General features: G+C 40.1%; 1 protein-coding gene and 1 pseudogene across 2 annotated transcripts in view; one reads left to right on the top strand and one right to left on the bottom strand.

Moving 5' to 3' along the window:
- The window catches only part of DENND5A (DENN domain containing 5A), an 87,149-nt gene that overhangs the window by 53,342 nt on the left and 8,520 nt on the right, over window positions 1-25,287 (bottom strand). The window contains exons 2-4 of one of the 2 annotated variants that reach the window (XM_019656231.1): window positions 4,786-4,857; window positions 3,887-3,996; window positions 980-1,637 (exon numbers count right to left, since the gene is read on the bottom strand). In XM_019656231.1, the coding sequence (XP_019511776.1) occupies window positions 980-1,637; window positions 3,887-3,996; window positions 4,786-4,857 (840 nt within the window). The remainder of the gene's footprint in view (window positions 1-979; window positions 1,638-3,886; window positions 3,997-4,785; window positions 4,858-25,287) is intronic. The other variant, XM_019656232.1, reaches the window with a different exon arrangement.
- LOC109390134 (40S ribosomal protein S25 pseudogene) lies at window positions 14,670-15,043 on the top strand (annotated as a pseudogene).

Raw genomic sequence — 25,287 nt, 5'->3', positions numbered from 1 at the left:
AAAAATTGGAACTTCCCAGGGCCGGCCGAGTGGCTTAGTTGGTTAAGAGCTCACTTAAGAGTTTGAGCTCTGAGGAACAGAGGTTCGAGTCCGGCCCGGGCTGAGCTGCCGCTAAGCTGCCAACAGGTGACAGGATGGCTCAGCTAGGAAAAAAAAAAAATTGGAACTTCCCTTCCTCAAATACCATTGTCCTCTCTGTTTTATTTTTCTCCATAGATCTTATTCCCATCTTACATATTATAAATTTTATTTATTTATTTTATCACTTCTCTTTCCTCACTAAAATATAAGTTCCATTATAGGAAGGATTTTTACCTGTTTTGTCCACCATTGTATTTCTCGCCCCTGGAACAATGCCTGGCTCACAGTAGGCTCGCAATAAATATATACTGAATGAACGAATTTTACATGACTTGCCTGGCTCATTTAATAAACATTTGTTTCCTTCTGACCTACTTTATTGTTTTGTTCACATCTGCTGCTCACATTCACTTGACCTCTCATTTATAAAAAACAATTCAGTTGTAACAAATAAACAACAGAAAGAAGAAACACATCCTCGTTTTCTCAGATATATTTTTTCAAATATATGAAGGTTCATCATTTGTGAATCCTCAATTTTACTGTCAGGCTGAGGAAAAGGCAGAAATAACTGCAGAATGATAAAACAGAACTGATGGAAAGTCAGCGTTTCATGACCCATCACCTCCTGCCCCTCTTTTTAACATCAGAAGGGATATGGGGAGGCAGGGTTCCCCTCCCAGACTGAAGTGCCAAGCAAAAGGCTATAATGATAGCCAATAAGAAATGGTACCCCTCTCATGTTCCATTGGTTTGCCATCCACCACGTACCTGCAAAAGATCTAGGTTTTGCTCAAGTTGTAATAGCCCTTGACCTTTACAATCAGCCCCATCGTATATGATACAGAAAGAAAGGAGGCCCTACCCAGGGAAAGAGCGCTAGTAAGCACTGACTTACGCTGTGAGTAGAGCAGGATTTGAAACTCCAGAAGAGCACAGGTAAATAGCTGAAACACATTCTCCACCCCAAGCAGTTCAAAGACCTCTTTGACAGGAAAGTCAAATAGGGGAAGTTCATTGGTACTTGGTCTCTGGCAGATTATTGGCCCATAGACCCCAGAAAACTTCAAGGACCGGCCGGGAGGTGGGAGTGGCACCTCGTAGAGGACGTTGTAGATGTAGCTCTCTAGGGGCAGTGGAGGGGGCTGAGGTGAAGTGACTGCCTGGTGAAGTTGCTCCAGCACACTCCGACATGCTTTCATGAAGGACATAGGCGTGATGAGGCAGATGCACTTAGAGACATAGAGCGTGTCCCGGCTAATGTCGTAGGAGTTGAAGCGCTGCAGCTTGGTCCCAGGAGTGCCTTCGCCATCCTCCATGCCACTGTGGTCTCGGCCATCGGCAGGGTGAGCGTGGAGGACGTCATACTCAGCGTTATGCATGTGGTAGAGTGTCTGCATGGCACTGCAGATCTGCTTGCTAGTCACTTCCTCATAAAATGTGAGGGCAAACCCAAATGTCCGAGAGCCATCCTCCCTTGTGATAATAAAGGCATGGAACTGGGGCTCCCTGGGATCAGCCTGGGTCTTAAATGCCAGCCCCTTGGGCATGCATAGCTGCAAAAGACAAGGAAACAAGTGGTGAGAATACTCACTGCTGAACCCTTTCAGGACACCATCACTATTTATTTACTTACAGAACATTATTGTGCTGGATATTTGGGATATCAACATCAACACAGCAAAATCTCTGCCCTAAAGATCTCTCATTTTAAGACACACAAGTAAAATAAAATGATAATGCATTTATCAGGGCTATACAGAAGTATATACAAAGTACTAGGGGAACAAAAAACAGACAACTCAGAAAAGGCTTCATAGATGAGGTTATGTTCACCAGGTAGACAAGGGAAAGGAGCATTTGAAGGGCAGAAAGAAAATGCACAAAAATAAGGAGGTAAAAGAAAGCTTGGAGAATTTAGGTAAGTGTTAAGCATGACATCATGTATTGAGAGATGATGCTAGAAATATATCTAAAAACCAGATAGATGCAACCTTGTATCTAAAAATAAAATAAAGTTTTAGACTCTATAAGTTCATAAAATTTGTCATCAATAAAGCAATTGTTCATAGAAAAAAAAGGGTGCTCATTTCATTCAAAGCAAGAAGATGACATAATCAGGATAAAGATGTACTTCTTCCACTTTAACTCAGATGAGTTATATAAAGAAACTTGGATAGCTAATCAGATTGATCTGAATCAATCAGTCCCCATTTTTGTTTTACACAAACCTGGATATACAAATGAACAACCGGCAGCCTGGGTTAACAAATACAAGGACCTACATTACGTTATATCCATTAGCCTTGAGCTTGACTTCCCAAAGTCTAGGTGTTTCTAGAATATAGGATGATGAAATGAAATAAGCACTGGACTAGGCATCAAAAAACTTGAGGCTGTCTAAGACTCAGTTATCTCATCTGTGAAATAAAAATAATATAGTTTACTCTGCCTATTTCACAGGATTATTACATGCATCAAATAAGATCATCCTCTAAAAACTACAAAAAACTGTTAAAAATTAATGAGGCAATACAAAGATGTGGCTAAGAGCCGAGCTCTGGAACCAGAGTAAAGTGTTCAAACTCCAGCTCAACTGCTTCTCAGCTATGTGATCTTGAACACATTAATTACTTAACCTCTTTGGATCTTAGTTTTCTCATTTGTAAAATATGTATATGTCTGTGTCTGTATGTGTATTTATTTAGTATTATCTACATAAGAAGTATTGTGAGGATTAAATGAATTAATTCATGTAAAATGATTTAACGTAAAAAAATCACAGTGCCGCCAGCTGAGTGGCTCAGTTGGTTAAGAGCTCGCTCAAAGGTTTGAGCTCTAAGCAACAGCGGTTCGAGTCCGGCCCGAGCTGAGCTGCCGCTGAGCTGCCAACAGGTGGCAGGATGGCTCAGCTAAAAAAAAAAAACACAGCGCCTAGCACAAGGTGAATAATCAATAAAGGTTAGCTTAGGGCTGGCTAAGTGGCTTGTTAAGAGTTGGCTTGGGAACACCAGCTCTGAGCAGGGCCGCTGGTTCGGATCCCACATGGGCCAGTAATGCTGTGACCTCTACAGCTAAGATGGTGAACAACAGCTTGACATGGAGCTGGGCTGCCGTGAGTCACCGGTGACGGCGTAGGCTGCAGCCCCTGCTGCAGTGGGCTGCCGTGAGTGGCCACAGCCAACGTGAGTGGCCAGCAGCTGGCATGAGCTGCCATGAGCCGCCACAAGCGGCCATTCAATGGCCGTCAACCAATCTGCCTCAATCGGGAAGAGCGCAATGATCACAATACCAACATGGGCCAGTGAAGTGATGTCCTCCACAACTAGACTGAAGAACAAAAGGACAGCAACTTGTCTGTTCCCCTTCCCCAATTCCTCAGTACTGTTCCCCTCCCCCAATTCCCCAATAAAATCTTTTAAAAAAATAAAAAATTAAAAAATAAAGGTTAGCTATTCATAGTATTTTTCTACATGTTCTATCTAAAATTATGATGAAACAAAAATATCAATTTCTGCCATATCACTCAAACATACAATGCAGACTGAGAGAAAACTGCTTTAAACCTCACTTTTCATGTAATCTCAATGTTATACGTACCCAATAGCTCAGTACCACAGAAAAAGTTTATTAACCCATTACTATGTATTTGTCTGACACAAAAGAAACACACTGTGATTTTTAGTATTGATATATGTATTCTGAATATTTGATATATTGATCAAAATCATGAACAATATGCTTACAAACCCTTTTTTCAAAATTTACTCTGTAAATTCTCATGGTTGTAGTTATAAATACTAACCATTCCCACTGCATCTTGGTCAAAGGGATTCCATTCTACATTCTCAGGATATCGTGCAAGGACCTTAGACTTGAATGTTCGTCTCAGTGGTGTCTGCTCAAAATTTTCTCCTGCAAGAAAAAGAATGAAGTAAATCATCTCCACAAAGTCCCTTGAAATCACAGGGTTATGAATGTCTGAGCTTGGTAGTCCAGCAAGGTACAGAAATGAAGGCCAAGCAAGGTACAGAAATGTCAACCATCTAAGAACAGGAAAGGTATTAAAGTTATTAGGTAAGTAGAGAAGCTGAAAAGTTTAGCATGGTTAATGTTGGACACCACCAGCTATCATTCTTTTCATTAAAACAAAAATGATTACTACAAACCCAATGGTTAATCTTCTCAGTTAATCTTCTTGGGAGAGAGGGAGAAAGCACAAGGAAAGATAAAGGATTATATTCATCCTTTTTTTTCCTGAAAGCAACATTTAGGTTGCTTAAAGTCAACTGGTAACAGCATAGAAGCATAAATGATTTTAAATTCAGAATAAAGAGTGCATTTCTATGATGTCTGAAAAAATACAAAGGGACTAAAAGATTCAAGAAAAGCAAGAAACCTGATTTCAGGGTAAATCTAAAAAGCTATTTTGTCAATTCAGAATCATTTGAAATTTCTGAAAATCTGCTTTGTTTTCCCCTTCCTCCTCCTAAAAGTATTAGAACATACTGAAATAAGAGCATTAAAGTGAAAAGAGGAAGAACCAAAGAACCTACCACCTAGAGGGACACAAACGTGAAAAATCTACTAGTCAAAAAAGGTACAAGTAAGTTGGAAGATCAAAGGGTACAAAATGCCACTGGACAGACATATGTAAGAGCCACTAGAAAGCTTTGGTTATTCTCAATGTTGTTTTGTTTTTACCTTCTGTTGTACTGGAAATGAAAGGTCTGGCACCGTCCCTGGCTTTAGAAGCCTGTATGTACTGGCATAATGCTATATGACAAATGAAATAACAAGAGTATTACAATAAAGCAGTATGATTCAAATTTTTGACCATGACTCCAGTATGAAATAAATTTTTCATCATGAAGCAATAAACACACGATGTGTACTCATATATATAAATTTACCTAAAACAAAAATTTCACAAAATACTTACCCGTACTATGTGATGCTCTCTCATAATTTCTACTCTATACCATTAAAACCAAATATGCTAAGTGCAGACCTACTAATGGTCACAATTCAGCTTGAAAAGCATTACAATACAGTATAATGGGATGACGATCTCAACAGATATCAAAATACTATAGTCACTAGTGCTTTATCCAAAAGTATGCTGCCCCAAATACTGCTTTTCCAAAGGGGTTACAGAGTGTGGGACAAATTAGATGTTCCTAAATATTTCAAACAAATAAATTTAGTAGTAGTCATAGAAAAATATGTAGAAAACATGATCAAGGACAATTCAACTGAACTCTATAATAGGTATATAGAATTGAATTCTATAATAGGTAAATAGGTTACTGAGTAATCATGTTATATATTATACAAGGGCCTTAAGTACTGGCGGGGGATAGAGATGAATCAGTGAAGCACCTGCCCTCAAGGCCCTTACTGTCAGATGTATAGGAAAAAGAACGTACACAAATAACCATTTCACAGGAAAGTTACTATCATGGAGATTCCAGATCTTGTCTATTTGGTCTAACCATTCAGAGCACACTTGTACAGGATCCTGTTCACGTGCTCTAGTTGACAGAATAAATTCTGTTCCAACTATAGTTTTTCTAAGTTGGTATGAAACCCAAGGCTGGTGATTACTAATGCATTCTTCACAATACAGAATTGGGGTGAACCTAAAATCAGCTAGTCCTTCCTTCTAAATCATCCCAGAGGCATCGCAAAAGTTTCTTAAAGAGAAGACCTTGTGATAATTCGAAGGCACCTGTTCCAGAAACCAATAACGAGTCCAGTCAGAAAGTTACTGCTTTTGTAACTAAAACGTTCACTTCCATTTTCTCTCACATTTTGCCAGTCATCATCAGAGGCCCACTTATTCATAATTTTCAACTTCTGACAAGACACAACCTTCTTTCTGTTAGTAAAGCAAGTACCACAATTTCAATTCCTCTCATTTCCTGATCCCTTCTTCCAAAATGATTCTTCTGAAGCTCTTTTCCAGCAAATTTCAACTCTCAAAATACATTTGGTAAAGAAGACTGGTAAAATCAGCAGGCAGCTGGTACCAGCAGTAGCAACAAAGGTCTCCAGTTATATAGAGCTAGTATTAGAGCCTTCAGTGACACCTGCAAAAGACCACCCATGACAAGCCTGCACTTAGAGTACAAAGTAATTAAACAGCAAGCAGACAACATAATGATCTTAGCCTATAGTCTGAGATTCTCAGAATGTATTTTTAAACAGCATTCAGTTCTAAGAAAAGATAAGGATTTCTTCTTGGTAAGCTTCTTTTGTCAGTTTGCACATTTCTACCTTACTAGACTAGGCTAGAAAATCCCCTCAGTAAAAACCACGAAATATGTGAATAAACAGTAAGTCCTCACTTAACATCACCGATAGTTTCTTGGAAACTGCAACTTTAATAAAAAGACATATAACAAAACCAATTTCACCATAGGCTAAAATGTAAACTAGATGTAAGTTCCTAAGACATATTCCTGGTCACAAAAACATCACCAAACTTCTAAATAACGACCCAAAACATTTCTAATATTGAACACTGAAAAAAAATGTGTGCTACACAACATTTAAGAAAGATTAATAAAAACAAGTGAGAGAATTATTTTCCAAGCTGCTTATTCTGGGTAAGGGTCACTGGTGGCTAGAGTCTGCTGGTATCTCACAGCACAAGGCAGGACCCACCATAAGCAGGACGCCCTTCCATCACAGGGCACATCACACCCACACCCACACTCACTCAGACTGGGACACTGTAAACAAATTCACCTAACATGCACATCTTTGGACTGTGGGAAGAGACTGAAGTACCCAGAGAAAACCCATGCAGACATGGAGAGTACATGCCAACTCTACAAAGGCAGTGGCCCCAGCACCAAATCGAATTTTTTTCCTCATCAATGTTATAACAAAGCAACATTGAACAAAATAACGTTATTCGAGGACATGCTGTATACGGGAATATGGGCAGTTACCACTGTCCCATATGAAAGCCTTTAAAGATATTTTCCTAAGATGGCTATGAGATACTCTCTAAGACATGATGAGCATTCAAAGGATGGAATGGGGAGATGAAACGAGTGAGAGGGGGCCAACGGTGGACATGATGAGCTGATCTGGAGTAGACAGAGGAGCAGGAAGCTAACAATCACAGGGAGAAGCAGTCTTTAGGTCTTCTGGCCCCATCACCACCTCTCCACCTCCTGCCCCTTTTTCAAACAAGCTGAGTAAAGAAGTCTTGTTAAAGATAAAGTCAGGTTCTGAGTAAAGGCACCACAGACAGTGCTCATCTTAGACAAAAGCCCTTCTGTGCATTAGACCAGACCAGTAGCAGGAGCATAGTATTTTTACTGTGAGGGGAAAGGAGGTGTACAAAGAAGAGTTATGAAGGCCCTGAGAACAAATTGTGTCCAGAAAAGTAACAGAAAAGAGATTCACAAACCCAAGATCTTCTTATTAAAAAACAATTCAAATTCTCATCATTTACTGAGGGCTGAGTTTTGAGAATTAGTAGAAACTTAACGCCTCAGGAATACCTACATAGCCCCACCTCCTGAAATCTATACATGTATCACAGGCTAATCCTCAATTATTCAAACCTTTGAAAATTCAAACAATATTAGGAATATGACATCACAACCACAACTGCCCTAGAAACAACAACTAATCATTTGCCCAACACATACAGAGTACACAAATGTTCGCAGGTCTGGCTATCAGAACTACCGTAAGCCCGTTTCTAACAGCTGCTAAAACATTAGTCAACTAGGTGTCGGGTCTACCTTTGTGAATCTGCCACCAGGAAAATACAGATAAATCACAGCAGATTTTTTTTTTAAAGTCAGCATGCCTTACAAGGACTTCCAACAGATTCTCTGGTTGCTGTTCTGCTTTGAACAAGACAGAAACAAACTGATATTTGTATTGCTATTGGCCTATTGGTACTAGTTTGATTTGAATAACCCTAAGTGAGGGAAGCTTGTGCTGAGAAGCTTCAAAGAAACCCCTAACTCTCTGAGATGATTTACAAAATTTTGTATGAAGATATGTGCATTTTTCTGGAGAGAGAACACAATTTTCATCAGAGTCTCAAAAGGTCCCATGACCCAAAAAGGTTGAAAACCACAGTTCCAAATGTTTCTTCTAATTTGGGCAGGAAACATTTTGACCACTTACAGATTAACCTGTACATGGACAGGTTTTCATACAGTCTAAAATAAAATGTATGTGCTACTAAATAACTGTTTATTAGGTTAATGCTAATCCAAATTGGGACATTATTTTGTCATTTTCTATCATAAGAATCCTATGTTGATTGGATACAAAATTTTCTCCCTTTAAACATACACGTTAAAAAAGAAAAAAAAGAAAAATCATATCCTCAAAACTTCTATCTTTTAGTAATCTGAGAGGTCATCAGAAAACGTTGACCCAAATCTCAAGGTTGCACATTTACAGTAAATGTATTACATCTGTGAAAAACAATGATAGTTTGAAATGATAGAACAGATATGAAAGGCATGTCCTAAAAAACTACCTGAGAAAAACCCAATACAGTCAAATCTCAACCTGGTTTATATTGAACTATACGAAGCTTCCAGAGCATAATGTTAGCTTAGATTCAAGCAAAATAAAAGTACCCATGATTTCCTACGAAACTGTTTATGGGACACATCTGTTATACCTACATCTTGGACTAAATCTACAAATAACAGGGGTATTTCAATTTATAATCCTATCAGTAATCAGAGTTGAGATACACTTAAGGAGCTTTACATAAAATCTGAAGTTCAAAAAAAGAGCTACAGGCATATTTATATCTGGTCCCTTAAAGGAAATGGGGAAGATAACATACATATCTGTGAAACTACCTCTGAAAAAATTTGACTTTGTCAACAGAATAATTTTTACTAGTATGATGCAGGTTTTGCTTCCAGTCATGGCAAAGTAGCTCCCCTGAGACCAACTCTCTTGCACTAACTATGAACTCTGGACAAAATATAAAAAACAACTACATGAGGGTACTGGAGAATGAAAAGCAGGCAGGTTCCAAAGGGGGAAGGAGGGTCAACACTTGGAAGAAGGTAATGACACTGGTTTCCCCTTCTTATGGCTTTTGGCCAGGCAGGTCTGTCTCAGTTTGTGCCATGAGAGGTGACTAAAATTCAGATAAAAACCCGGAAGTCTCACTAGCTTGAAGAACCACTGAAGCTGGCAAGTGAAGAAGATAAATTTCAGAGAAGCCAGAAAGTAGGTACACCAAAAGATGTATCAACTCTGCTGAAATCTCTGGATGATCTCTGAACCATGCATGCATGGAGCAAACCCCAAGCAACCAAGTTAAGGCTAAAAGAGCTGAAGCGAGACTTAAGCTGCTGCTCACTACAGGGGAATAGTGTTTAACAAAACAAACAAAATTCAATGCTCTTTGTTGGAAGGTAACAGAATCCAGAGTGTCTACAATATACCATACTCAATGTCAAGGACACAATCCAAACTGCACAGCATATAAGAAACAGGAAAACGTGACCCCTTCTCAAGAGAAGAATCAATCAACAGAAGCCAAGCCTGAGTTGACCCAAATATTGGAATTAGCAGACAAGGGTTTTAAAACAGCTACATCATAATGAATGAAAAAACAGTAGATCTCAACAGAGAAATAGACACTATAATTCAGTAGATGGGCTTAACAGCAGATTTGAGATGCAAAAGAGTTACTGAGTTTAAAAGTAAATCTACAGGGCTGGCCAAGCGGCGCCTTGGTTAAGAGCTGGCTTGGGACGCCAGAGGGCCCCGGTTCAGATCCCACATATGAGGGCGTGACACTGCCCTCCACAGCTAACATGCTGAACAACAGCTCAACCTGGAGCTGGGCTGCCGTAAGGCTGCAGCCCCTGCTGCAGTGGGTTGCCATGGGCTACCGTGTGTAGCCAGCAGCCAGCGTGAGCGGCCTGTAGCTGCAGTGAGCAGCCATCCAGAAGCCCAGTGGCTGATCTGCCTCACCCAGGAAGAGCGCAAGGATGGTGCCAACTTGGGCCAGTGAAGCAACATCCTCCACAACTAGACTGAAGAACAAAAGGACAGCAACATCTGTTCCCCTTCCCCCAATTCCCCAATAAAAAAATTTAATTAATTAAAAAACAAATAAATAAATTTACAAAAATTATCCAATCTGAAATGGAGAGAAAAAAAATTAGAGCAAAATATGGGGGTGGGGGGTTGGATCCGAGAGATCTGTGGGATAACAAGTCTAACATACATACACTTGGAGCCCCAGACGGAAAGATGAGCAAATGAGGTAGAAAACAGTATTTGAAGTAATAATGATCAAAATTTTCCCAAATTTGGTAAAAGATATTGTGAAATAAAAGAGTACATACACCTGCCCCAGTTCCTAGCACAGAGCTCCTGAAACCTTTATAATTTCCTAAGTGATAAAAACACCAAGAACATCTCTTATTCTAATACTTGTCTTTGACCTCATTCCTGACACAAGAATCCTAAAACCCTTGTAAATTCTTAAGTGATAAGTGCACTCGGAGCATCTTTTGTTCTATTGAGATGACTCTGAGTGTGCTCTTAGATGGTTCCTGGAAGGGAGCTGGTCACCAGAAAGACCAAACCCATGATTAGAAGCATGGAATTTTCAGCCCCACCCCTCATTCTCCAGAGAGGGAAGAGGGACTAGAAATGGTTAATAATTGATCGTGCCTACATGAAGCCTCCATAAAATCCCAACAGTATAGGATTCTGAGAGCTTTCAGGTGGGCAAACACATCCACACTGGTAGGGTGATGGACCTCAACTATGCAAGGTCAGAAGTTCCTGTACTCAGGACCCTTCCAGACCTTACCCTATGTATCTCTTCATCTGGCTGTTCATAGATACCCTTTATCACATCCTTTAATAAACCGGTAAACCTAAGTGCTTCTCTGAGCCACTCTAACAAATTAATCAAACCCAAGGAGGAGGTCTTTGGAACCTCTGATCTATAGCCAGTTGGTCAGAAGCACAGGTGATAACTTGGGCTTGCAACTGGTGTTTGAAGTGAGGGGCGGGGGGCAGTCTTGTGGGACTGAGCCCTTAACCCCTGGGATCTAACGCTATCTCCAGGTAGATAGTGTCGGAACTGAGTTAAATTGTAGGACACCCAGCTGGTGTCCAGAGAATTGCTTGTTGTGGGAAAAAACCTCCACACATCTGGAGACCAGAAGTGTCAGAAGTGAAGTGCTCTGCGTAATAGTAAAGGAGACACACAGTAGAGAAACACAGTAGGGAAGAACTGGGTTTTTCCCTACACAGAAAGGAAAACTGTTTTTCCTTTTCAGATATAAATTTACAGATTCAAGAAAATCCCAAGCCGGATAAATACCAAAAAAGCATACACAGGCACATCATAGTCAAACTTTTAGGGAAAAGGGGGGTGGGGAGAGAAAATAAAAAATTTTAAGGAGATAATCTTGAAAAGAGCCAGAGAAAAATGATACATTACTTTAAGGAGAAAAAAAAATTGAATGAAATTACCACTGCCTTCTCATCAGAAACAATGAAGGTTACAAGACATGGAATAACATCTTACAAAGTACTGAAAGAAAAAAAACAAAAACCCTGTCAACCCAGAATTCTATAAACAGAAAAAAAATCCTTCAAAAATGAAAAGTCAAAATAAAAACATTTTCAAGTAAAACAAAAGTAAAAGAATTCACTGCCTGCAGACCTGCACTACAAGAGTGAGAAAAGCCCATACCAATAGATTACATACAGTCTGATTCCATTTATATAAAACTTTTTTTTTTAGCTGAGCCATCCTACCACCTGTTGGCAGCTCAGCAGCAGCTCAGCTCAGATTGGGAATCAAACCGGCGACCCTGTTGCTCAGAGCTCGCACTCCTGAGCGAGCTCTTAACCAACTGAGCCACTCGGCTGGCCCTTATATAACATTCTTTTTTTTTTTTTTAGATTTTTATTGGGGAATAGGGAGGATGGGAACAGCGCTGGGGAATTGGGGGAAGGGGAACAGACAAGTTGCTGTCACCCTGCTCTTCAGTCTAGCTGTGGAGGGCGTTGCCCCACTGGCCCAAGTTAGCATCATCATTGCGCTCTTGTCGGGCGAGGCAGATCAGTCGCCGGCTTCTGAACGGCCGCTCACTGCGGCTGCCGGCCGCTCACGCTGGCTGCTGACCACATACGATAGCCCATGGCAACCCACTGCCACAGGGGCTGCAGCCTACACCGTTGCCGGCGACTCATGGCAGCCCAGCTCCAGGTCAAGCTGCCATTCAGCATCCTAGCTGTGGAGGGCAGCGTCACTGGCCCTCATATGTGGGATCCGAACCGGGGCCCTCTGGCGTCCTAAGCCAGCTCCCAACCATCACGCCACTCGGCCGGCCCTTATATAACATTCTTGAAAGAACAATATGGTAGACATGAAAAATGGATTGGTGGTTGCCAGAGGTCAGGGGATGGGTGTGGCTATGAAAGGGCAACCCAAGAGTTCTTGTGATGATGGAACTGTTGTGAACCTTGACTGTGTCAATGTCAATCTCCTGGTAGCGATGATATACTACTATAACACTGCAAAATGTCACCACTGGGGGAAACAGGGAAAAGAGTACAGGGTAATCTCTCTGTTTTGTTTCTTACAACTGTATATGAATCTACAATGATCTCAAATCGAAGGTTTAATTTTTAAAGCACATTTTTTAATTAAATAAAAAATTTTAAATGTTTATAACAACCTGTCAAGGTTTTAAAGCAGAGGCTGCAGGCAATATATTTCAAGCACTCAAAGCTACACTATGGACAGAACTCTTTGAAGGCAGCTGAGCTATCCCCCTCTCCAGGCCCAAGACCATGGTGTCACATCAACTGCCTCACCTCACCACATCAACACCAATCCTATAGTCTAATTCGCATCACCTGCAGCAAGAATGATGGAATTCTTTCCCTCTGGGAATGGATACAACCAAGTTATTACACTATCCTTTTGATACTGGCATTCTGGGATATCCTAGAATTGATCCTGTTGGTGACACTAGTCATCAATCAGTGTCACTCATACTATAATTAGTTTACTTCCCGCACTAAAAGAAGTTACTGTATCTTTCCTATTACCAACACTCCTGAAAGAGACTGCCCATCACAATAGTATTACTACCAACCTACACTTCTATTTTTGGTGCATGTTGAACAACCAACTTATAGTTTTGTCTTAAGCTCACTTGCTGTCCCAGCATTTCAATTCTCTTTGCCTTCCAGATAATTTCTAAGATCCTGTACAAATCAGAGGTCATCTTTGACTGACAGTGTAGTAAGAGAAGGGAATGCAAATTTCTTTTTCAGTTACAGTTGACAGTCAATATTATTTTATATTAGTTTCAGGTGTATGGCATAGTGGTTAGGCATTTATATAATTTATGCAATGATCCCCCAATTAGTCTAGTTAGTCTAGTACCCACCTGACACTATACATTATTGACTATATTCTATATGCTGTACTTTACATCCTTATGACTATTCTGAAACTACCAATTTCTACTGCTTAATCCCTTCAACTTTTTCACCCAGCTCCCCAACCCCTCTCCCCTCTGGCAACCATCAGTTTGTTCTCTGTATATATGAGTCTGTTTCTGTTTTGTTTGTTCATTTATTTTGTTCTTTAGATTTCTAACTAAATGAGAATTAACCTTGCTGTTACTTTTGGGTGACTACTTCATTATTATAAATACTTGTAAAATAGAAACATCTTTAACACAATAAGGCTAGCAGAGTTTTGGTAGCTACAAAAAACCACCTAACACTACACTCTACTCATCATTCTCCCTCACTTATACACATGAAATTGAAGTAAATTTACAGCTCCTGCAGCATAAAGTGAAGAGGGAAACTGCTCCTTGAAGAGATAGCCTGTACCTTGGCCCCACATCACCAGCTGACTGTGGGGCTCTGGAGTCAGACATTCACAAATACCCAAAATGCAGGCAGTGAGCTGCTCCAACCTTGGACAGGCCACAGGCCTCTTTAAGGCACTAACTAACCCAGGAAAGCTGCTCCCAGGCTTTTCAATGGAAGAGCAATAGAAATCATGTTACCACTATGTTTTCCCCCTTGAGGCAGATTGGTTCACTTTCTCTCTCAACATATTTTCTTTGTCAGATAAGATTAGATTTGTACATACAGCCATTACTTTTATTGATAATCTGCCTCCTGCCTTGACATCTTTCAGAAAACACACCTAGCCAACTCATGCACCTAGTAATTCTAAAACGTACCCAGTTTCAACAAGAAATGGATTTGATAACCTAACTAGATATGCTCCAAACCATAGCTAGGACAGAATTTTAGTAGCAAGGTGTCACGTGTAGATACTGACTCCCTTTCAGCCTATCCAAACACCCTGCAGAGCATGCATCTGTCAAGCTAACATCTAAGTGCTGGCAAGGATGTGGTGAAAAGGAAACCCTCATACACTGTTGGTGGTAATGTAAATTAGTCCAACCACTAAGGAGAACAATATGGAGGTTCCTCAAAAAAGTTAAAAATAGGTCCGACATCTTAGCTCTTAACAAGGCTGCAGTTGTAGCAGCTGCTCTCTGAACTTTGCCATGCCGCTCAAAGACAAGAAGAAGAAGAAAGATGCTGGAAAGTCGGCCAAGACAAAGACCCAATGAACAAATCTGGAGGCAAGGCGAAAAAGAAGAAGTGGTCAAAAGGCAAAGTTCGGGAAAACTCAATAACCTAGTCTTGTTTGACAAAGCGACGTATGACAAACTCTGTAAGGAAGTTCCCAACTATAAGCTTATAACCCCAGCTATTGTCTCTGAGACTGAAAATCCGTGGTTCCTTGGCCAGGGCAGCCCTTCAGGAGCTCCTTAGTAAAGGACTTACTAAATTAATTTCAAAGCACAAAGCTCAAGTAATTTACGCCAGAAACACCAAGGGTGGTGGGGATACCCCAGCTGCTACTGAAGATACATGAACAACAGGTCCCACCAACTGTACATTTTTTAAAAAATAAAACTATTAAATTTAAAAAGAAGTTAAAAATAGTTCTAGGGCCAGCCGAGTGGCTCAGTTGGTTAAGAGCTCGCCCAAGAGTTTGAGCTCTGAGCAACAGCGGTTCGAGTCCAGCCCGAGCTGAGCAGCCGCTGAGCTGCCAACAGGTAGCAGGATGGCTCAGCTAAAAAAAAAAAAAAAAAAAAACACACACAACAAAAATAGTTCTAACATAGGATCCAGCAATCCCACTTCTGGGTATATACCCAAAGGAAATGAAAACAGGATTTCAATGAGATATATGCACACCCATGTTTATCACAGCATTATTCACGATAGCCAAGATATGGAAACAACCCAAACGGCCATCAATGAATGAGTAAATAAAAAAGATGTAGTATAAGGGATGGCTGAGTGGCTCAGTTAGTTAAGAGTTGGCTTAAGAGTGCGAGCTCCAAGCCACAGGGTCGCCGGTTCGATTCCCAGTGACGCTGCGCCAGAGCTGAGCTGTCGCTGAGCTGCCAACAGGTGGCAGGATGGCTCAGCTGGTGTAGCAACAAGATTGCCTGTTTGATGATGGGCTACGCCCACCTGCAACTAAGTTTGAACACAGCACCTTGAGCTTAGAAGCCATAAGCTGCCGACGGGGAAGCCAGGTGGCGAATGGCGCCCTCCACAACGAAGATTGAAGAACAACAACTCGGCTGGTCCCCTATTCCCCAACGCTGTTCCCCTCCCCCAACTCCCCAATAAAAATCTTAAGGAAAAAAAAAAAAGATGTAGTATATACACACAATGGAATATTATTCAACTATGAGGAAGGAGGATATCCTGCCATTTATGACATGGATGGACCATGAAACAAATTATGCTAAGCAAGATTAAGTTGGACACAGAAAGACAAGCACTGTATATCACTTATATTTGGAACCTAAAAAAAGTCAAACCTGTAAAGAAAAAAACAAGTGGGTACCAGGGGAAGGGGTAGGGGGATCAGACTGACAGTGTTTAAGGGTACAAACTTGTACTGAGCAGTAAATAAGCCATAGAGATCTAATGCACAATATAATGAATATAGATAATAATAATGTACTATAAAGATGTAACATGATAAATATTGCTTCAGTGCCAATATATTACAATATATAAATGTACCAAAGCAACATATTATACATCTTAATCTTATAAAATTTAACGTGTTGAACTTATCAAATAAAAATATGTCAATGAAAAAACACATACCTAAAGGAAGGGGAGAAGGAGAGAGCTCTTGAAAATAAGTGAGAAAGCCTGGAATTCTAGGCCTAGTACCATCAAAACTTATACAAATCATTTTTATCTTCATGGGTTCCAGTTTCTCCACCTTCATATAAGACACCTGCTGGGGCTGGCCAAGTGGCTCATTGGTTAAGAGTTGGCTTGGGAGCACGAGCTCTGAGCAGCAGGGCCACCGGTTCAGATCCCACATGAGGGCCAGTGATGCTGTGCCCTCTACAGCTAAGATGGTGAACAACAGCTCGACCTGGAGCTGGGCTGCTGTGAGGCGACGGCATAGGCTGAAGTGGGCTGCTGTGAGCTGCGTGAGCCGCTGTGAGCAGCCATCCAATAGCCGGCAACCGATCTGCCTCAGCCAGGAAGAGTGCAATGATCACAATACCAACATGGGCCAGTGAAGCAAAGTCCTCCACAACTAGACTGACGAACAAAAGGACAACAACTTGTCTGTTCCCCTTCCCTGATTCCCCAACGCTGTTCCCCTCCCCCAATTCCCCAATAAAATCTTTTTTAAAAAAAGACACCTGCCAACCTCCAGTCTCACACGCCGCTCCCCGCCCCCGCCACCCCTTCTCTCCCTCTTTACACATTACCCCTACTAACTCACTTGTAGTTCCTCCAATATGGCATGCTTTTCCATGCCTTCATTCTTCTGTAGATGCTATTCTCTGCCTAGAATGAATTTCATACCCTTCTTTGTCTGTTAGCCAATCTACAATTATTCAAGTGAGTGCTATCAAAATCTATGGTATTCCAACAATGTTGCCATTTCTCCTCCCAATTCTTCTGGGACTCTTCTGTGGGAGCTATTGTTAGAGCCATTTACTGGTCATAAAACAAATCTGCTCCTTTGATTGTAGCTCATATGACATGGGTTTTCAGTTCCTTCACTAGCTTCTAGGACTGACATCAGTACTCTATCTATGCGTGGTCTAACATCATTTAAAACAGGACTATCCACTCTCTTTTTTTTTTTTACAATATCTCTTTTAATGCAAACTAAAATCACAACTTTTTGTCAACTAAATCACACTTTTGCCATAAATCAAATGTGCAGTCAACTAAAAGCCTTACATTTTAGTATTGCTATTAAGTCACATCTACTTCTATACTTCTACTTTTGCAGCACCTATTTCAACCATACAATTCAAATCTCTCTCTTATCCCCAAGTATATCCTAATCATTCCCATCAACACATTCCTGAATCCGAAAATGGCAGCAGACTGTATTCTCTTCTACCAGTCTACTCTGATAAAGAAAATGAGGTCAGTCTGACCTAACATATTCTTCGTGGACCCAAGTTGGCTCTTAATAAGCATAGTTTCGTGTTCTAAATCTTCATACTATATCCTTAAACCATTCTAGATTTTGACTAGGAATATGTCAAGCTCTTAATTTTCTCAGTGTTGAAAATGTCTTTTTGTGGTAACTCCATGATTCCCTAAAGGTTACTGACAGTGAGCAAATAATCTCATCCCAAAATTCTTTCAGAACTCTGGGCTGTAATTTGTCTGGGCCAGGAGACTTGAATTTATTCTGAGATTAAATGCTCCTATATAAATGCTTAATGATCTCAGGTTTCAGTCTCCTCTTACCAGTTCTATCCTTTATAATTCATAACAATGAGGGGGAAGTTTCTGGGGCCATTTTAGTCTTGGAGATACTTGAAAAATGTGGTTATTTGGAATTCCACACTTAAAAGTATCACCAGTATAAAATACTCTTCTTGAAGAAATATTTAGCAAAATGAAAGATTCTTCGGGTTTTTTGTGGGGTTTCTTTTCCCCAAAACAAACCCATAAAACTGCTAGAGGAAGCAAAGATGCTACCTATAACAGTTCTTACCACAGCAGCAAAAACCGAACTAGCAAATCTATTACAAAATGAGGCTAAAGGATTCTGAAAATGAACACACCTCTGCTACCATAAAGAAAGAAAATATGCCAAGCCAAAAATTTAAATTATCCCTAACAGTGAAAATATTCCCACAATTCACCACCACATCAACCCACAAGTATCTATTGAATGTGCAAAAGACACTTAATCAAAACAATTCACCCAGAACCTCACATCATACACCCTCTCAACAAATCAAGGCTATAAATATAAGCAGTCAGTGATGTTTTCCCCCACTTGGCCACCGTGGGACTGAGACCTTGTCTACCCATAATTAGGATTCTGCTACATTACTACATTATTCCATTCTCAGCTGAGTTCCTACTACGAGGCCTGACAACTAAGTTCACGAACTCATCCTAGAAAAAGTGCTACATATCTCATTGCTGAATATCACTATGGTCACCTTCAAACTACTCCCTGGGGGAAGCTATGCACAGACACCAGCACCTAGTCCACCCTTCAAAGCAATTTTGGAACTCTTTTTCTGGAATGGCCATCACAGCTGTCATCATATTTCCCTTGATGTCCTGAATGTCATCAAAATATCTTCCTTTCAATATTTCCTTTATCTTAGGATAAAGAAAGAAGTCACTGGGGACCAGGTCAGATGAGTAGGGAGAATGTTTCAAACAGTTATTTATTTACTGGCTAAAAACTCCCTCACAGACAGTGCCATGTGAGCTGGTGCGTTGTTGTGATGTAAGAGCCATGAATTGTTAATGAAAAGTTCAGGTTGTTTTGTTCTAACTTTTTCTCACAGCCTTTTCAGCACTTCCAAATAGTAAACTTGGTTAACTGTTTGTCCAGTTGGTACAAATTCATAATGAATACTCCCTCTGATATCAAAAAGATTAGCAACATCGTTGCAACAAGTTCGCGAACTTAATTGTCCTACCTCATATGTACTCATATTTACATAGCTCTATGCTGAGTACTATAGAGACATTAAAATTTATCATTCAAAACTAACCCCTCCCGAAATTCATGAACACATTTGAGAAAACTTGTGTATCTCTTGCTCAGGTTAGACAGGCCTCCCAAATCTGAAGGGGCCTCTCATCCAGACGAAGCAAGGAAGGCACTGCAGTATATGCTGTGGAATAGTACATACTTCAGTGGATGAAACAGGGCTTTAAACACAAGCAAATCTAGATTTAAATACAGTTTCATATCTTGTTGAATTTTAAGTAACCTGCTCAAGGTCTGTGTCCTTCTATAAATCTCAGTTTGCTCATCTGGAACATGGGGATAATAATACCTATTTCATGGGCCTATTGAAGGGACTAATGAACATATGTAAAGCGTATGGGACACACTTGTAAGGAGCACAACAGGTACTCAACAAATATTAGTTTTTTTCTTCCCAAAAAGACAACCATGAAAACAAGACACAAAAATGCCCTGGAAATTCCCAAATTCCCAAACGCTTCCCAGGAAGGAAGCCTCTACCTCATGAAAGTGATATCATCTACCTGCTTCACAGAATGCATACCAAAGCAGAGCCCAGGGCAGCAAAAGCGGCTGTACCCAGAGCACTGACACACCTCTTAGTCCAAATTTCAAACCACAGTTTATAATAAAGGACACCCAATAGCCTCATCTTCCCCAGATCACACAGGAGATTTAAGCATCTGGGAGCCTCCTGCCAGGTTACCCTCAAAAACTAAAGAAAATTGTTCTTATCCTTAAGATTTTTTATAGTAATATTTTTTGTTTTTACAGAGTTTCCTAACCACTAAAATTTTACCAATTGGTACTAACTCAAAGCACAAAGAGCAGCATTTGTTTTACTAACTGTGTATTAAAAGCACTGTCTTGGTCATATCAAAAGCCTTGTTGTACTTCAGCCCAGCTGTGAGACCAATGGAAATGTTTCTCTTTCACTTTGTAGAATGCTGAAAAATGGTACACACACACACACACAAAAGAAGGTGGTGGAACGTTTTTCAGGCAGTACAAAGCATTATAGCAGTGTTGAAGAGAATTAGCTCTGGGATTGCAGATCTAAGAGTGAAAGGCAAAACAAGAAAGCCTTTAGGAGGAAACACAGAACACTTTTGTGACCCTGCAATAACAAAGATGTCTTCAACAGAACACAAAATGCACTAAACATAAAGAAAGAAAATTAATAAATTGGACCATATTATAACTAAACATTTTTGTTCCTCAAAAGACACCATTAAAAGAATGAAAGAGAAACATACAAGAAGATATTTTCAATACAAATAACTGACAAGACTCACATCTAGAACATATAAAAAACTCCATTAAATCAATAAACAAAAAAAAGACCACTTGAAAGAAAAATGGCAAGAGGATATACAAATGTCTGATAAACTTTTGAGAGGTGCTTAACTTCATTAGTCATCCAGAAAATACAAATTTAAGTAATGCAATGCCACTCCATAACAACCAGAATGGCTAAAATAAAAAGAAAGGAATATGCCAACTGTTGGTGAGGATGGGGAGCAACCTACACTCTCATGCACTGCAAGTGTAAAGTGTAAATTAACACAGCCATTGTGGAAAACAGTATGGCAGTATCTATGAAAGCTGAACATATACCTATGACCCAGCAAATCACTCCTAGATACATACTCAATAGACCAAAGGACATGTTCACAAAAAAAGGCACATACAAGAATGTTTGTAACATGTAACTACTGTTATACTAAAAATCTAGTAACTACCCACATGCCATCAACAGGATTGAAAAATAAATTGTGGTATGGAAAACTATACAGCAGTTGAGAACAAATAATCTAAAACTACATATAATAGTATGAATGAATCTCTCAAACATAACGTTGTGTGACAGAATCCAGACACAAAAGAGCACACAGTGTATGATTACATTTATATAAAGTACAGACAGGCAAACTAATCTATGCTATTAGAAGTCAGAACGGTGGTTACTTATGGAGGGTGAGAGGGGTAACTGGAAGGGGCACAAGAAGGATTCTGGGATGGTGGCAACATGAGTGTGCTCAGTTAATGAAAATACATCACAGAACACACTTTGATATGTGTACTTTACTGTATATATAGTTAATAAAGTTTAATTTAAAAAAAGAGTAAACTCTAGATTCTGACAGATCTGAGTTTGAATCCCAATCTTTCCACATAATAGCTGTGTAACTTTAGGCAAGTTATTTAACTGTGTTGTGCCTCAGTTTCCTCATCTACAAAACGGGAACAGAACTTCTCTCATGTGGTTGCTAACAGGCCCAAATGCAATCATGTATGCAGTACTATTACCCTATCTCCATCAATGTCAAAATTATATAGAAAGTTAAGTGATATAAAGAATAAAAATGTCAGAAATAGCACACAATGGATACTCACCATGTGCCAGGCACTGTTCCAAGCCATTTAATGTATCAACTTATTTAATCCCTCCACAACCCTATGAAACAGGTTCTATTCCCACTTCAAAGATGAAGAAACTAAAACAAGTAAGAAATTGCCCAAGGTCACACAAATAGTAAATGGGGCATCTGGGTTTCAAATCCAGGGGACAGATATAGCCTTTAGGCTACACTATCTCCTTTGCTACTGGTAGGGAATTGTAGCTTTAAGGGGAAAATAATTAATTAAATAAAATTTGCGTATTTTTTCCATAAATCTCTACTTCTCTTACAGTTTGCAGTTTGTATACTGTATCATAGAAAAAACAATCACCCAATCACTCGTTAAGGGACCCCAAATTCAAGTCTCAGCTCTGACACTAACCAGCTATGAGAAGAACTCAGACAAGTTACTCAGAACCCTCCCAGCCACACTTTCTTCCTCTGTAAAATAAGAGGTTTGAAATTCTAACCAGCTCTTGTTTCTCCTCTATGAGACCTAAGTTGCCTATTATAAAAGAATACAGTATAAATAAAAGGCCGAGAGATAACAGTGATGATTACTGATGACAATGACAACATATCTGACTGGTTCCAACATCACTCTGCTGCTAAAGAAACATTTTTATTATAAATAAGAATGTTCTACCATAGGGGGCCGGCTGTGTCGCGCGTTGATTAAGAGCTGGCCTGGGACGCCAGCTCTGAGCAGCAGGACCCCAGTTCGGATCCCACATGAAGGCCAGTGACACTGCCCTCTTCAGCTAAGATGGTGAACAACAGCTCGACCTGGAGCTGGGCTGCCGTGCGTTGCTGGTGATGGCATAGGCTGCAGCCCCTGCTGCAGTGGGCTGCCATAAGCTACTATGTGTGGCTGGCAGCCAGTGTGAGCTGCCAAGAGCCGCCCTGAGCAGCTGTCCAGAGGCCAGCGACCGATCTGCCTCATTGGGAGAAGCGCAATGATAATACCAACATGGGCCAGTGAAGCGACGTCCTGCACAACTAGACTGAAGAACAAAAGGACAGCAACTTGTCTGTTCCCCTTTCCCTGATTCCCCAGCTCTGTACCCCTCCCCCAATTTCCCAATAAAATCTTAAAAAAAAAAAAAAATGTTCTACCATAGCAGAAGTTTCATTTTTGTCTGAGTTACATGGCTTCTGGCAAGTAAAATTAAGACCTAAGTCACTGTTATCCTAAAATCATATGGCATCTGTGAATATGAAGTGTAGTTAACAGTGGAGAGTACTTTCTTGCCTATGTTCCCTATGACCTACAGTATACTTGTTGAGTGGGATGGTCAGCGAAGGCTAGCACAAAAGTAGGTAAAGCTAAGCTAACCGATCCTTTTGGAGACCAACTCAATGACATTGGCCTCATTAAATGCATCCACTCATAACCAACTAAGCTAAGCAGCCAACGGAGCTAGACAATCCTCTAAGAACACTAAACAAAACACTAAACATTCTTCTAGAAGATAAAACTACAAATCACTTTCCACACAATAGATATGCAGGGGAAATAATGTGTTTCATACAGATGTGAGAAAATTGGGGTGGGAGAAGAATATTAGGTAATTACTTAGCAAAGAAAGGGATTACATATAATCGGGACAGACAGAACCTCAGAGTTCAGCAAAGCTGGATGGATATCATTTTGATAGGTAATACTTCTAAATATTTATTTTTCCCAACAAGAGATTGTCATCCTGAGCCAATAGAAATGGAGTTTTCTTTGTTTTGTTTATTTGTTGCTGTTTTTTAAAAGATTTTATTGGGGAATCAGAGAAGGGGAACAGACAAGTTGCTGTCCTTTTGTTCTTCAGTCTAGTTATGGAGGACGTCGCTTCACTGGTCCATGTTGGTTATCATTGCGCTCTTCCCGGGTGAGGCAGTAGCTCGCTGGCCATTGGGCGGTGGCTCATGGAAGTTCGTAAAAGCTCACTCCCACTGCTGGCAAGCCTCACGGTAGCCTACGCCATCGCTGGTGACTCACAGCAGCCCAGCTCCAGGTCGAGCTGTTGTTCACCATCTTAGCTGTAAGAGGGCACAGCGTCACTGGCCCTCATGTGAGATTCGAACCGGGGCCTTGCTGCTCAGAGCTGGCATCCCAAGCCAACTCCTAACCAAAGCGCCACTCGGCCAGCCCAGATATGGTTAAATAAACTAAAATGAGATTCATTTAAAAATAAAAAGTACAGGTTCATCTGACCTACTATAAAATTTAGCTTTATAAATTAAAAATTATAAAGTAATCAAAATGCAGTACAAAATGCCTCTCCCATCACCATCTTCTAAATCTGACTTTGGCCTTCAGCTTTTTGAGTATGGGAAAACAATCATTGCTATTTCCCTCTTCTACAGACCCCACGTTCTTCACTTACTCAGCACTTAGAAAAGTTGTGAAAGTTTGATTAAGTTCTAAAAAGTTAAGTATTATGCCTATATCCAAAGAAAAAATATGGTTACATATAATTCTTTGAAAATCTGAATAGGCAGCCTCTATCTCCTCTATCTTTTCATAATTAATGCAACAAATCTTTATCAAGCAACTATTATGTAAAGCACTGTCTTTAATACCCATCTTCATAATTAGGCTAACACATTGTTAGAAGGGCATTATTCTAAAACTACAAAAACAATGAAATAAAAAGGCATCGGGGGCCAGCCGATTGGCTCAGTTGGTTAAGAGCTTGCTCAAGAGTGCGAGCTCTGAGCAACAGCAGTTCGATGCCTGGCCCGGGCTGAGCTGCCGCTGAGCTGCCAATAGGTGTCAGGATGGCTCAGCTAAAAACAAAAACAAACAAAAAAAGGCAACAGGTGCCTGACTTCTGCAGTGTATACCTGAAGCTGAAGCTGAATAATAATGTCAACTATAATTTAATATATATACAGTCACAGGATGTGAAGTACAGCATAGGAATCGTGTCAATGGAATTGTAACAGCTATATATGATGTTAGAGGGGTAGTAGATTGGGGAAGAAGAGTTATCACTTTGTGAGGGGTATAAATGTCTGACTATTACATTGTTTTGTACACCTGAAACTAATAAAAAAGAAAAACAAAGACAAGAAAAAGGCATCAGAGCTGACACAACTAAGAACCAAGTCCTTTGAGATTCCTGGAAAGTAATTCTAATGTAAAAAAAAAAAAAGCACGTTATTTGTTATAAATTGGATTTATCCACTTATACAGAAATACCTCGTTTTACTGCACTTCACTTTATTATGCTATACAGATACTGTATTTTTTACAAATTGAAAGCAAGACCCTCCATCAGCAGAAAAATGACTCACTTTATTGTAGTGGTCTGGAACCGAACCCGCAATATCGCGGAGGTTTATGACGATTATTTCTAAATCATTTCCTCCTCTGTCTTCCTGCCTTTTAAAAATCCTGAAAGTTTCTCTGTTGTTTCCTTTTATGATAAAGAATATGGTAAACCAGAAGTCACAACCAGCCCCCAAACTTCAACCACAAAAGATGAAAACTGCAAGCAATACTGAGGAATTTCTGAGGTTAGCAGGTACAAACCTATTTTTTTGTTGTTCAAAGAAAACAGACCTCAGACAAAAAGCACAAAACATCCTGAAACAGAAGGGAGCTTCATAGAAACAAAGCCCTAGTAACTCTTTGTTCTAAGAAAAACACTTCCAGAACTGATAAGAGTGGGGAAACAGGAATATATATATATATATATATATATA

The sequence above is a fragment of the Hipposideros armiger genome, unplaced genomic scaffold, assembly GCF_001890085.2.
Source record: "Hipposideros armiger isolate ML-2016 unplaced genomic scaffold, ASM189008v1 scaffold_256, whole genome shotgun sequence".
Lineage (NCBI taxonomy): Eukaryota > Metazoa > Chordata > Mammalia > Chiroptera > Hipposideridae > Hipposideros > Hipposideros armiger.
The sequence above is the reverse complement of the archived record's forward strand: the minus strand, read 5'-3'. Positions and strand labels throughout refer to the sequence as shown.